The sequence below is a fragment of the Nelumbo lutea genome, chromosome 4 (assembly GCF_056320005.1).
Source record: "Nelumbo lutea isolate HS-2025 chromosome 4, American lotus-T2T, whole genome shotgun sequence".
In the NCBI taxonomy this organism is placed as follows: Eukaryota; Viridiplantae; Streptophyta; class Magnoliopsida; order Proteales; family Nelumbonaceae; genus Nelumbo; species Nelumbo lutea.
This window is the reverse complement of record NC_142687.1, coordinates 68,265,268-68,279,004: the sequence shown is the minus strand read 5'-3', so window position 1 is coordinate 68,279,004 and position 13,737 is coordinate 68,265,268. Positions and strand designations below refer to the sequence as shown.

The 13,737-nt window shown below is 39.5% G+C and overlaps 1 protein-coding gene across 1 annotated transcript; it reads right to left on the bottom strand.

Moving 5' to 3' along the window:
* Positions 1-117: 117 nt before the first annotated feature.
* On the bottom strand, positions 118-12,987 carry LOC148860974 (NEFA-interacting nuclear protein). The gene is made up of 7 exons (XM_088985429.1): positions 12,775-12,987; positions 12,529-12,603; positions 11,825-11,882; positions 4,483-4,538; positions 1,677-1,739; positions 1,054-1,122; positions 118-603 (listed from the first exon to the last, which is right to left on the bottom strand). Exons 1-7 carry the CDS (start codon positions 12,829-12,831, stop codon positions 361-363), a joined length of 621 nt encoding a protein of 206 aa, XP_088841555.1. The 5' UTR covers positions 12,832-12,987; the 3' UTR covers positions 118-360.
* Positions 12,988-13,737: the final 750 nt, after the last annotated feature.

The window sequence follows — 13,737 nt, the reverse complement described above, 5'->3', positions numbered from 1 at the left end:
AAACAAGCAATTAATCAATGAAAGTTTAAAAAATGAATCATCTCTTTCTCTTCTGATTTTATTGCTGATGGAACCTCACCAGGACCAGACAGACCTAAACCCAGTAGAAGCATTGAATGACATTAATTTCTTCTCGTATTAGCCGGATGAGGAAGGTACATCGTACATGACATGAGACCAAACAACTCTGCGCTTCCAAAAAAAAGATCAAAGAACTCTATGGTACATACCTACGCAATTTGACATACTGAAGCATATTTGGGACTCGAAAAGTCCTCATATAATTAGCAAAATGTGCTTAAAGAGTTGATTGATTTCCAGAGTGAGATATAATCAGGTAACATGAATAAAGTTAGGAGGTCAGCTATCATCATCTTCACTCTCATCACTGTATGACACCAGACCTCCGACTCCGAGACCGAGAGCCCCCTTAAAAATCTCAGTTGACTTGCCAGTGTCATCGTTAGTTGTTTTTACATTGTCTGAAGATTTTTCTGAACTCGTTTCATCTGCCTTTGCCTTCTTTGCCTGTGGTTGGACTTTAATAATCAATCCTCCTAATGGGCGAGCTGGTGGGTTCTTCCTTGCAAGTGGCTTATGTTCCTGCAAGTAGCCAAGTATAAATGAATTTCTAATTTGATTGGTAGGATAATAAGAGGTGCAAATCAGATATATTCCAAGGAAAACAGACCAAATACTCAGCAATGCAGACGAACTAGACATGCAAAGGGTGATACCATACAGTATACAAGAAAACTGAAAGTTTCACATGTAACTCACACAGCTTTTTAAGAGTAAAAAAATGGCAGTTGATCTGTAAATGGCTCTGTGAAATAGATGATTATGATTTATGAGACCTATTTGCATGATGCATCTACAATTATATCATGATAAAAGCTCTTGATTGATTTTTAAGGTGTTTCTTGTTTCTTTCTTTCATGAATCTTCTTCCGTTCTTCCCCTCTCGTTTTATTTATTTATTTATTTATTTTTGCTTCTTTTTGTTTCCCTTATATTTTCTCTATAGCATACAAGAATATATTGACATCTGACCTCAACTTTAGGTACAGTAGGTGTTTCCTTAAGCTCATATACAATGGATGGCTGGGCTGCCACTGCTGCCTGAAAATGAAACCACAACAGTGTAAGCATGATAAGAAATAAAAAGAAGCACCATCTTATTCAAGAAACCATAGGATCTAGCATTCCAACCAAAAAAGAGGCCAAGATAACTCATAGGCCAAACGTAGATGCCACAACCCAAGATCCAAGCACAATTTTTAATAGACTATGTTCATCTCATCACATTATCTAGCTATGTAAAGATGATTAGGATAATATGGACAGTAATCACAATATTTCTCAGTAATGTAATAAAAAACAATTCATTAGGCACTTATTACAATAAAAGAGAAAGAAATGCAATAACCATTAACCAACATGCAAAATGTCAAACTAGCATTAATTTGCAATATCTGTTTCTTTTTAAGTTATTCTTTTATTAGCTGCTACCCTTTAAGAATCACATTCCATACCAAGGAAAACAAAGCAAACTAAAATGTTCCCAGAAATATGTCAATTTTTTTATTGGACCCAGAAATATGTCAATGCATATTTATTTGTCTTAATACATAAAACATCTAAAACTAAAACTAAAGATAGGCTAGCAAACTTACATGAAAACTTCGGAGTTGTTCAGCTTCTTCATCAGCCACTTGCCGCTCATATTCCCTCCTTGACTACATAAAACAATCATCAAACTTAAGAAAGGGAAGGAAAAAAACTTGTGGTATGAAACTGCCTACTTGAAAAAATTCACTTGAAGACACAGTTACAACTGAACTTTGTTGCATTGCTGGTACTTTTTCTTACAGTGCAAGAGGAACCAACACGCATTCAAGCAGACAAGGTTTTTCTTTTTTTAATTGGTGATGCATGCATACAAGTACACCACTCATGAACATGCAATGTCCATAGACAATAAACATAGCATAAAGTGCAACCCAAAGTTTACCAATATATAAAGCACATTATGCTCCATGAAAGATGAAAATGATCAATGAAAACACAATGTCCATTTATTTGTAACAGTTGTATTAGTTATGTCACATAAACCCATGCACAACATCATCATGTAAGCCTTGCAAACTGTATGGGGTCAGCCACATGAATCCTGTTTTACCATTCTGTTCTTTTCAGTGCCATATCCATTGTTAAATTATGAGTACTTAACACTATATCAAAGCAATCCCAACTTTTTTTGATAAGTAAAGCAATCCCAACTTAACTATGCCTTCTCGCAGCTATTTAAGCTTAGATGATTGAAACTTGCTCCTCCACAAAAACAAGGACTCAAAATTCATGTTTAATATCTGTTTGGAAAAAGGTTTGCTCCAGCTGCCAACCTGACACAACTCTGCTTCTTTACACAGGCTTGTGACCAGCGGGGAAAAAGAAAAACTCAAGAGATGAATTCCTCTAACCAGTTATAAACAAATAAAACAGGCAAAATAATTAACCCCTACAGTTTAGGTTAGAAATGGAAAAAATCTCAGAAAACCCACAATGTATCAACAAATATAAAAATAGTCATAATTCAATTTAAGTTGGTAGAACTGTACAACAGATAATAATAATCTGGCTTAAGTAGGTACTACAAAGATTAAAAAACACATTTCAGTTTTAGGTATTTTTATACAGTAGGTCACCTTAACCAAATTAACCTGCCCAAATTATAGTCAGAAGATAGTATCCATTTGTCTGAACTTTAATTAATGACTTGTCAAAAGCGAACTCCAACAATAGAATCTATGAAAACTATGAAAATATCACTAAAACAATTAAAGTGGCATAAAAATATATTTCTTCATAGTCAGCATGTTCAAAGCATAATGGTAACAAGATATCCAATATATAGACATCACTTATGGATGAATTAACTAAAAGCATTTTCAAGAGGCAATCTGATGGGGATTGGTCCATGCATTAAGACCTATTCTCATAAGAAGGCCAACAAACAGGTTCTGATTTGGCATGGAGAAGACTCTTGGGACTTGGACTGATCTGGTCGGGGGTATTTTCGTCATTTTGTCCAGCCCAATATGGATTTGGCCTATAGCATCTTGTTCCTATAGCTTAGTAGTGCTTGTCTTTCAATTTTCAGTTTCTTTGCATTAGTAGATAGAAAGTTATTGTGTTTCTTGATGCACAAGACAAAGAGTGGCAATTTTTGTAGTTATGGTGAACAGTGTTCCGGGCCACACAAGTCACTCTATAAATAGATGTATTCTCTTCCTTTTGAGGCTAATGAATGAATGAAAATTTCTTAAGAGCTCTCTTGCTGCATGGAGTGATTCCTACAAACCCTAGAGTGATTCTAGGACCCCTTGGAGTGATTCCTTGGGATTTCTTTCTCTTTTCTCTTTCTCTACCCTTTCTACTCTCTCTTCCTCTCTCTTTCTGTCTTGTGTTAGTTTCTTCCAGCCCTACTGCATCACAATCCTATGGTGTTGATAATATAGTCTTCATGCTAAAGATATGTTAAATGCAAAGCTAGAATGCTGGACACCAAAAGGTTTTAAAATAAGCCAGACCAAGACAGTACATGAATTGCAATTTTAATAGTCCAATAGTCCAAGTCAACAAGCCCAAATGAGATTTATTGACACATTGAATATATTATTTTAATATATTAAAATACTGAACTTTTCTTAGCAGAGATTATTTAGCTTTTAAATATAACATCTGCTACTTGCTTAATTGCTTTATAACACAAGTCCATCAGATCCTACTTGCCACTGTGCATTTTTCTGCTTTCCTTTTCTTCTTTATCTTGTTTGTTTATTTCTATGGGTGTCTGGGCATGCAGGGGAAAATAGCATAGAGAACCCAACATCTGGCGATATCTACAATGAACAAAAGTAAGTGCAAATTGGCATAAAGAATAAATGACTTTGCAGGAACAGATAGGCATAGCAAGCATGGAGAAAGCAACATTTCCCTGTGAAATACTACAACTACATTGTATGCAACCACCTACCTTCAAAAACTGTCTCTACCAATGTCACAACAACAAAATATTGAACAATTTTTTGGAATTGTTATTGATCATTCTCAAATTCATTATTATAAGCAATAGTAAAATGGCCTTGTGCTTCAAATAGCAGGGCATGCCACAATTATGATCCTAGCCTGTTGGTGCTGGCAAGTGAGCAACACATTGTATGCAACCACCTACCTTCAAAAACTATCTCTACCAACCATACAAGCAAGTGAGCAGCAACAACTTTAGGGGAACACCAATGTCACAACCACCAAATATTGAACAATTTTTTGGAATTGTTATTGATCATTCTCAAATTCATTATTATAAGCAATAGTAAAATGGCCTTGTGCTTCAAATATAGGCATGCCACAATTATGATCCTAGCCTGTTAGTGCTGGCATACCCAGTTAGCTAATTGCTTTAAAACCCAAGCTCACCATCTCCAATTTGTCTAGGAACTCTGTCTCATCCTCATCAAGGGCTTTGGGTGGTCCTGTAATTCAAATAGTCCACTTATCAGCTTGTCACATACACATGATATACATTCACAAATCCCAATGATGCAAAAAGTAAAGCATCTACTATCCCATGCCATGTATCAACTACTTGGGAAGTTGGACTTCCTAAGGAAGAAAAAGATGCAAACACCTCTAGACTGTCACTCTACCTATGGCCTAATAATTTTTTGCTCTAGGCACTTGTAGGACAATCTAAAACGTCAATGTCAAAACTTGAGAACATATTTCATTTTAGTGAGTTAGTCTCATAAATCATAATAGGGTACATTCAACTAAATATTCAGCAAGCCCAAGATCATGAGGTTCAAATATGAATGAAGTGAGTTATCACCAAAATATGGACAAGGTATGGTTTTGTGACAGAAATTACCATTTTAGGGGTTATTTGCAATTTTAGATTAGTCTTATTAGTTCTCTACCAAAAAAAAGATTAGTCTTATTAGTTGTAGGAGTCGTTGCACAAGTGTTTCAAAAATGATTTTGGTTTTAGGCTGCACTGTTTTCATTTAAAAGGGTAGGAAAAAAAATTTTTGGCCATAAAAGTGACATAAATATAATTAAAATGTTATAGAATTGAAAGATCATCAACCCATTTATGATGAAACAAACAGAGCCTCCGAGGCAAAAGTTATCAGTCTTTGGATCTACCATATAAGCTTTTAGAAGTCTTGGTTACATTTGAAATCCTTTGTATTTATGCATACGATGTTCAGACTTTACAAGTCCTTTAGATGGAAGAAATAAGTTTACATATGGTCTAAAATGTTGCTAAAAGATGAGTATGAGTTTGAGAACAAAATTGTCTTCGGTTCTCCTCTTGCGTGGTATAGATTGTAAGCATTCCCAATGATCTAAAAAGCAGCCTAGGGGAACAAGTGTTTGGGTTATGGTTGAGCTGGCCCCGGGTGCCATGTGTCACCTCCACGGCTGCCTTATCACTTCGGCCACATCAGCACCACATCATATGGATAAGCATGACCAAGATAGGAGATCGTCGTACAGATGAGGACAACTCCGCTAGGGATTAGGTCTTATCCCAAAGACCTTAGCGGGCAACCTCATGCTGACATCCCCGGAAGCCTCATCCGACAAGGACACAAATATTCGACTACAAAAAGGCACCTCCCGCTCAAGGTAGGGGATCCGACTTTTGACTTCCATACCATTACTCTACTCGAACAAGCACCATTCTCTAACTGCTCGACCAGACCGCCCACTATTCTCGACTGACTTGAGCATCAGAGTACCTACCCGGGGATAACTCCTCAGGCCTTTGACTTCATTCTTGGTTTCAAATCTTGGAGTGTGGCATCTTCCTTCCAACTCGGCTCCGCCCAGTTGGCAAGATAATATGATTGCTCGGTTCAAGAACTACCTCGAATCAAACAGCATCAGCTTGGCATCGTCTGTGGGAATCGCACAAAAAGCCATTCCAAATCTTCCTTCCGCACAATCAAGAAAGATGCCAAGAAACACTTTGAACGATCAACAGGCCAATCTCCATCTCGGGGATCCCACTCTCACCGCAGTCCTCCACCGCGCGAGTCACCAAAGTCCTCGGACCCAGTACCTATAGATTAGAAGATCTCGACGGAAGGCTTGTACCAAGTAGTTCAAGATCAATAAAGATAGAATTTTTTGGCACTCAGTTGTTCAACACACGTTGCATGACACGCACCGCACAACACACACTGCACGACACATCGCACAACATACGTCGCGCAACACACATCGTCCAGCCGAACTCTCAAACGGCTGGAACACCTGTGCACTGACTCAACTAACCCTTAAACGATCAGAGCCTACTACGCATGGCCACGCGCTAGCTCGGAAACACATAACCGATCAAGTAAGTTGACTCAGCCAACAGTGGCTAGAGCCCAAAGCGGGGAAGAACGCTCCCGCCTCCAAAGGCTAGAAGGCGGTCACCTAACTCCGCATCCTGATAACGAACCGTCAGACCAAAGCTAGCCGAGGAACGGCCAACCTAGTCAGAGCGTAAGGCTCCTCGAGATCAAATGCAAACTAAGCATCCCCAAACGACGAGAAATCGGAAGCATTTCGACCAACGAAAGCCAAAGACTGAAGACCTCGGCCAAGAGAAGGCGAAGACCCACAACTAAGTTCGACGAAAATATCAATGGGAAAGCTCAACACCCATTAACCACAAAAGCTCGGAAATATGCAAGGAACATAAGCTCAAAACCAAAAAGCATCTTTTCTATTAGTTATCAGAAATTTTTACGTGTAAAAGTTCGACATACCAAGTTGTGTACATCAATAACAAAAAAAAAGAACAAGCGTCAAAAGAATAAAACAAAGTTGGCAACAGCGATAGCAAGCGAACACCTCACTCCTTGGCAGGGCGTTCCTCAGCCTCCTCAGGCACGTAGACAGCAACGACGTTATCCTCAGTAGGGGTATCGGGATCATACGGGCCTAAACCCTACACAACTTTGACGGCATCAGGAAGCCAACACAAGACCTTGTCCCAGCAGAGGTAGAACCCCGCCTCCCAGGAGCGCGACGCAAAGTAGTCCATCTCGTGGTGGTACTCCTCTGAGGCCTTGAATCGGGCAACAATCCTCTCCGACCCGGGCCACTCGCTCATTGGCCTCCTTCTTCAGCACCTCTTGCACGCCCTTGAGATCGGTGACACGGCTCTTCAACTTGCGGACAGTGTCAAACCGTTCCTCGATGTCAGGCTTTAGCTCAGCATTCTCAGCCTCTAGCGCAGCCAACTGCGCACTCGTTGCCTCAAGCTCAGCCAACCAAGCCCTCGTGCGTTCAACCTCGGCCTGCCTTGTCTCACAAAGATGCCTCATCGTCCGAAGATGATCAATCACTACAATCGTTGAGAGCAAGCACTCTACAAAAACGAAACAAGTGTTAGTACAACGAAAATAACCAACCAAAGCAAAAATAACTGAGGAAGGAAGACTTATCGACGCCATCTGAAGCACGAGCGCACTCTCTAGAGCCTTGCTACTTGACTCCGCAGGAACGCCTGTCGTCTCAAGACTATCCTCAGTCCAAACGCTCCACTACTGCATGTAAATAACCGGATTGCAACCCTTTGATGTGTTGTCCCGCAAGGGGGTGGACGGCCTGAGTTCCCTCTTCTGGGTCGACTACCATGACCTCTTCCTCGGCCTGCCTCGACCTCTTCTACTGCCCGGGAGTCCGCTCGGCAGACCTCGGTTGCACTCCCTCGGACCGAGGCTAGGCCCCCTGAACACCTCGGCTACGCCTATCCGTCGTAGCCCTCATGCGACAAATAATCTCCTCATGGCTCACCATCTCAAGACCTGCACAAAACAAGAAACAAATCAGTACCAAGTCAAACAACTTGGAAAAGAAAAGGGATCAACAAAGCCAAAGCGACAAATAGACCAGCTTCCTCGCTCATCAGCCAGGCGCGGACCAACATAGAGAAGGACGTATAATGCATCATATCGACCTCCTCAATCATTCCTATCGATGCTCTCTCTTCCTCGGTGAGTTGGGCCAAATCGGGCTGCTTCACCTTTTGTCCTCGACTTCTGGAGCTCGGCCAACAGAGGTGAGCCTCCAGAACAACACAAAAAGAACTTCTCCTTCCAGTGCTTCACCGAGGACGGGGTCCCAACCAACACCTTGATGCATTGCCAAGCTGAGAAATAATAATACCCCTGTTGGTGGTGCTTCAGCTAAAGGAAATAGAAAACCATCCCCAGGGTAATCTCGAGGTCGTGGTTGAAGCAATAGGATAGAAGGCTGATCAGGAACCTAAAGGAGTTCAGCATCAATTGAACAGGCAATACCTGATGCCACCTAAACACCTCGATGACCCCCTTACTCAGTGGAAATCTTAGCCCGGATATCAGGTTGTGCTCATACACATAGAGCTCGCCCGGCCGAGCATCTATGGGGCTCTCACCAACTCTTGGACACCTAACTTCATACTCCTCCGGAATGCAATACAGTGCTCGAATCCAGGCTACATCCCCGGGTGTCAAGCAGCATGGCGTGGCCCCGAACCAATGACCAACACGCATAGGAAGGTCGACCTCCCTAGTCGACGGACCTACCTCAGCCACCTCGGCCTCGGCAACCCGCTCAGAACCGAACCCCACAAAGTCCCCAGCTCCAACTCAGAACAAGAAAAGGAAGCAAAAGAAGAAGCACAAGAAGAGGAAGAAGAGTGGGAGAAGTCAGCAGACGAGGAAGACATCTTACCAAACTTTGAAGGTTAAGACTACGGAAATGAAGCAAACACCGAGTAGCCAAAGACTACTTCTCGTCAAGCTTTGCAAGTACTACCCTCGCAAATGACAAAGGGGAAATGCTCTTCACCCCCTTTTATAGGGCTTCCAGCAATCCAAATCAACGGCATAGTTCAAGCGCCACCCTCTGACCTTCACACGCGTGTAACCTCGAGAAGGCAAAGCGTCGTTTCCGTCAGCATGACGCGAGCGTCAAGTCTGTCAATTCGCCCAGAAATTTGGTTCAATTCTGAGTTCCTCTACTCAAATGGCGTGCTCAACCAACTTCAGACTTAAGTTCCTCAGCCAAGAACCAAAGAGCTCTTCCACACCACACTGCTGCCGAGCACTACACTCCTCGACTTCGGAACTGGAGGAATGGTGTTTGGGTTATGGTTGAGCTAGTCCCGGGTGCGTCGTGTCACCTCCGCGGCCGCCTTATCACTTTAGCCACGTCGACACCATGTCATATGGATAAGTGTGAACAAGACAGGTGATCGTTGTATGAATGAGGACAACTCCGCTAGGAATTAGGTCTTATCCCAAAGACCTAGGTAGGCAACCTCATCCCGACAACCCCGGAAGCTTCATCCGACCAGGACACGGATCTTCGGCTATAAAAAGGTACCTGCCGCTCAAGGTAGGGGATCTGACTTTTGATTTCCATATGGTTACTTTACTCGGACCAGTACCGTTCTCTAACTGCTCAACCCAACCACCCACTATTCTCAACTGACTTGAGCATCGGAGTACCTACCCGGGGATAACTCCTCGGGCCTCTGACTTCATTCTTGGTTTAAGATCTTGGAGTGTGGCATCTTCCTTCCACCTCGACTCTGCCCAATTGGCAGGATTATCTAACTACGACCTCGGTTCAAGAACTACCTCGGATCGAACAACATCAACAAGTGAGGTGCATTGTAAAGTATGAGAAGTTGGGTGTTTGGCATGCCTTGCACCTCAGCTCAGGCTTTGCTAAACTTTGCGCTTTTTGAAACACAGTTGCTTGGCTGGGAGCTCTGCCCCTGTACCCCAAACAAGTCTATGTTAGGGTCTTAAATTCTTGATCCCTACAAAAAAAGACTTGTTTGGGCTTGGTACAAAGGTGGCTCAAAGAATTAAGAATGAAAGATGTTTAACATCATATTAGCTATTTGAAATAATGTAATCGGGAAAGAAATAACGTTGCACTTTTTTTTATCAGCAACAGCTGCAATACAGAAAAAAGATTTTATTAATTAGAAGAAAATAGGATTACAACAAGAAGTTGTGAAAGAAACCAACTTTAGAAGTTGTCCAAATACAAATTACATTTGAGCCCAAAACATATATGTTCTATGTACCCCTTGCTTGGCTAGGCTATCTGCCAAGCTGTTGGCAGTTCTCCTCACCCATCCCACTTGGATTGACATGTCCTGTGACAACCATTTGAATTTCTTAAAATCATTCCTCAAATGCCAAGCCACCCCCTCCCTCTTAACCAGCCACTTAACCACAGTTTTTTAATCTCCCTCAATAATCAGCTTACTAATACCCAATTCTTTTGCCTTCTCAACCCCATAAACTACAGCCAAAAACTCTGATCTTGCCACATCACCTTGCTCCACAGGGCCAGAGTATAAAGCAACTATGTTCCCCTCTTCATCCTTAATTCCCCCCCCCCCCCATACCTGAGGGGCCCAGATTACCCAAACAGCTCCCATCAAAGTTCAGTTTCTTCCAGCCAATTATTGGGGAAGACCAAGTCCCAACAAATCTGTCTTATGGTTGAGGATGTAGCAATGACACCCCAAGCTCTGAAGAAGTCTTCAATCTTGAAATCTGAGAACAGCTTCAAACTCTTTGCCCAATGTGCTACCGTCAAGGTAATTGTTTCTACCAAGGCTTCCTTCCCCCTCTCCTTTTCTTCAAATATTCTTGCATTTTTTTTCCTCCCATATAGTCCAAAGTAATGTTTCTCTAGTGCAAAGATGCACTTTTTTAATTAATAACTTTTTAATTTTAATGTTGTCTTGATATATTTTGATTTTGTTTTAAAATTTTGTGCCTTGCTTCAAAAAGGCATGCACCTCACCTTGCGGATCAGGTGCAAAAATGCCCTTTGCACTTTTAACACACTGGACACTTTGAAGATGCAAACTCCGCAATGGTGAAATGAGATGATTCCTAGTACAATCCCTTTATGCTAATTCCTTGAGGATGTTAAGTTGAAAAACCCTGGTAGAAGATCAACCAAAGGTGTCACATCCTAGTTGAATCTCTAGGTGCCAATTCCTAGGTCATCTGGACCTGATATTTCTAGACTCTAGAGCTCTTTGATTCTTAATTTGTTGGGTTTTTTGGTAATAAATAAAAGAAAAAATTTTATTAATAAGAAAAAAAAAAAAAAGACATCAAGTAGGGTGATGAGAAATCACCAATACATACAACTCCAAGTCACCAAGATGAAGTAAATAAAAAAGCATCCCAAAGAAACGAATACATAAAGTTAATTTGTTGGGTTACTATTGTATCTTGGTGTATCTTCCCCATTTAGACATTTTAAATTATCACCTTTAAACGGCTTCTAATCTTCCCATAGAGACAGGGCATTTTACATTACAAATGTCATTAACATAACATGTTGGAAAGATCCTTGGACTGGGATTTACAATTTTCTATATACTAACTAACGAAATTAAAATATTAAAAAAAAAAAAACTTGACATGAATTGGATATAAACAGGATTTTTTTTCTCACATGAAAAGTATTAACATGCCAAACACATTAGAAGTTAGTTGAGTTAAATGAGAAAACAATTCTGCTCAATTAATTGGTAGTCTCCACAAGTTCAATATAACTAAATAAAAATCAAAGAAGACAGACATGAAATCCACTGAGGCTAAATGATCCACAAGTCATTGACCTAATGCTTAATGGTAGGCATCTTAAGCTCCAACATAACACTAAGATGTTTCTACTTAATGAGTAAAAATTAATAAATAACTTTTCATCAAATTGAGTTAAGGCTACTTACTGTGCTTAAACCGTTCATTGAATTCTGCATCTCGCTTGTCTTTATTCTCCTTTAAGATCTGCAGCAAAAGAATAACTAATTAAAACCAATAAACATGTGAGACCTTTTGTGCTAATAAAAACATTTCCCCAATTTCCGCTTTGTAAAAAGATCAGCCGTGCTAAGGCAAAAAAAAAAAAACACTTTTTAAAAGACATTAAACCAGATCAATCTTTTCTGATGCTATAAAGAAGCCTTTGCTCACACAGTTCACATCAGAAAATGATATAGATATAGGTAATGGTCAATATACATTGCTTCCCTTGTACCTAGCAAAACTTAAGAAGAGACGTCACTTATGTATGCTTCCAGAAAGATGGAATGACGAGTCCAGAAACAGAAATTAGCTTGCCGTACCACTCAAAGAAAATACCTTGATAAATATGTTCCATTTGCATATATATTACTTACCAACGCCATTGTGCACGAACTTAGAAGAAGGAATATTATTAGAATCTAACATGAACGTATAAGAAATTTCAGTCGAGAAATCAAATATTCCACTTAAAAATCATTAGTTTTTATTAACGAAGCGCCACTTTCAACTTCTTTTTTTCCTTTTTAAATGACAGACATAATTAAATACATTATTTATCATCTAATCAGATAGGTAGGAGAAATCATACTAAACGCGTTTTGAAATTAAAAGAAAATAAGAATAAAACCTCATAGAGCGGTTTGTCCCTCTGAGCAGTGCCATCTTCAACTCGCTCGCCCCTAGTTTTCTTAGCTTGATCCAACTGCAATGCCCAAAAAGAATCGGATAAATATATCAAAAAGTAGGTCTGAACTTGAGGTTTGAGGTTTTGAGCATAATAACTTCGATTCCCACAGTAGAACTAGAGACGGGTTTCCAGACGGAACTGAATCATAATAAACATTCGATAATTAAGGCTTAGGGTGACCAAGACCTGTTCCTCCGAGACGAAGTTCATCAACCTGATAGGGGCATTAGATTCCTGCTCCATGTCGATTCGTTCCCCCTTTTTTACGTTTTCCTTTTTACTCGAAGTTCAATTTTTTCCTTCTTTCGGTCCTCTTATAGTCTGATCTGACTCTGAGGTTGGAGGGTGGCTGGGTGAGCGGGAGCCCTCTTTTGATGCCAGTGGGTAAACACAGCAAACTAATTTAGTGTGATTTAATTAATTAATATAACTTAATTGATTAAATATGTTAAATTAATTAGTCTAATTAAATATATAACTTAGATTAATTACTCAAATTTTAGAATAAATAATTTTATAATTATAATTAATATAAATATTTTATTAAATGTACAAATAAGAATATTTAATTTTTTACTTGGCTTAATGGGAATGATGGGAAGGGGAGAGGAGAGGCACGGAGATCCGTGCCATGCATAGGCTGTGTTAAAGGGAGAGAGATAATGGAGCAAGGAGAGGTACGGTGACGGAGACCCCTTTGGTAAGCGAAAGTTATATAATAGAAATACATAAGAGTATATAATGGTTTCATATTTTAACATTTTAATAAACAGTTCGAACAAACTCAACTCGACTATTGAAAACTCTTTAACAAATTTCTATAAAATTGAGAATTATATTTAGCAATTATCAAAAAGTATAAAATTTTAGTTATTGTTATTATTATAATTACTAACCAAATACAAATGGGGGAACAAAATATTATAATGTTAGAAAATGAAATTATTAATTAATTTATATTGAAAAGTAAAAGATAAATTAGTGTAATTTTGTTAATAAACTACCAAATAAAAATATAAATTTAATAACAATTTAAAAAAAATCAATAAATCCCCATAGTTACACAAATGTAATAAATGTTTCAAAAATTTTCATAAAACTACATTTTCATAAAATAAAATTGTTGAAATTAAAGATATAAAGTATTTG

Coding starts and splice junctions, on each gene's coding strand:
- LOC148860974 (XM_088985429.1), bottom strand. CDS start 12,831: ATGGAGCAGGAATCTAATGCCCCTATCAGGTTGATGAACTTCGTCTCG. Junction 11,883..12,528: donor GGGACAAACCGCTCTATGAG/GTTTTATTCTTA, acceptor CTTTTGCTGCAG/ATCTTAAAGGAGAATAAAGA. Junction 1,123..1,676: donor AACAACTCCGAAGTTTTCAT/GTAAGTTTGCTA, acceptor TTTCATTTTCAG/GCAGCAGTGGCAGCCCAGCC.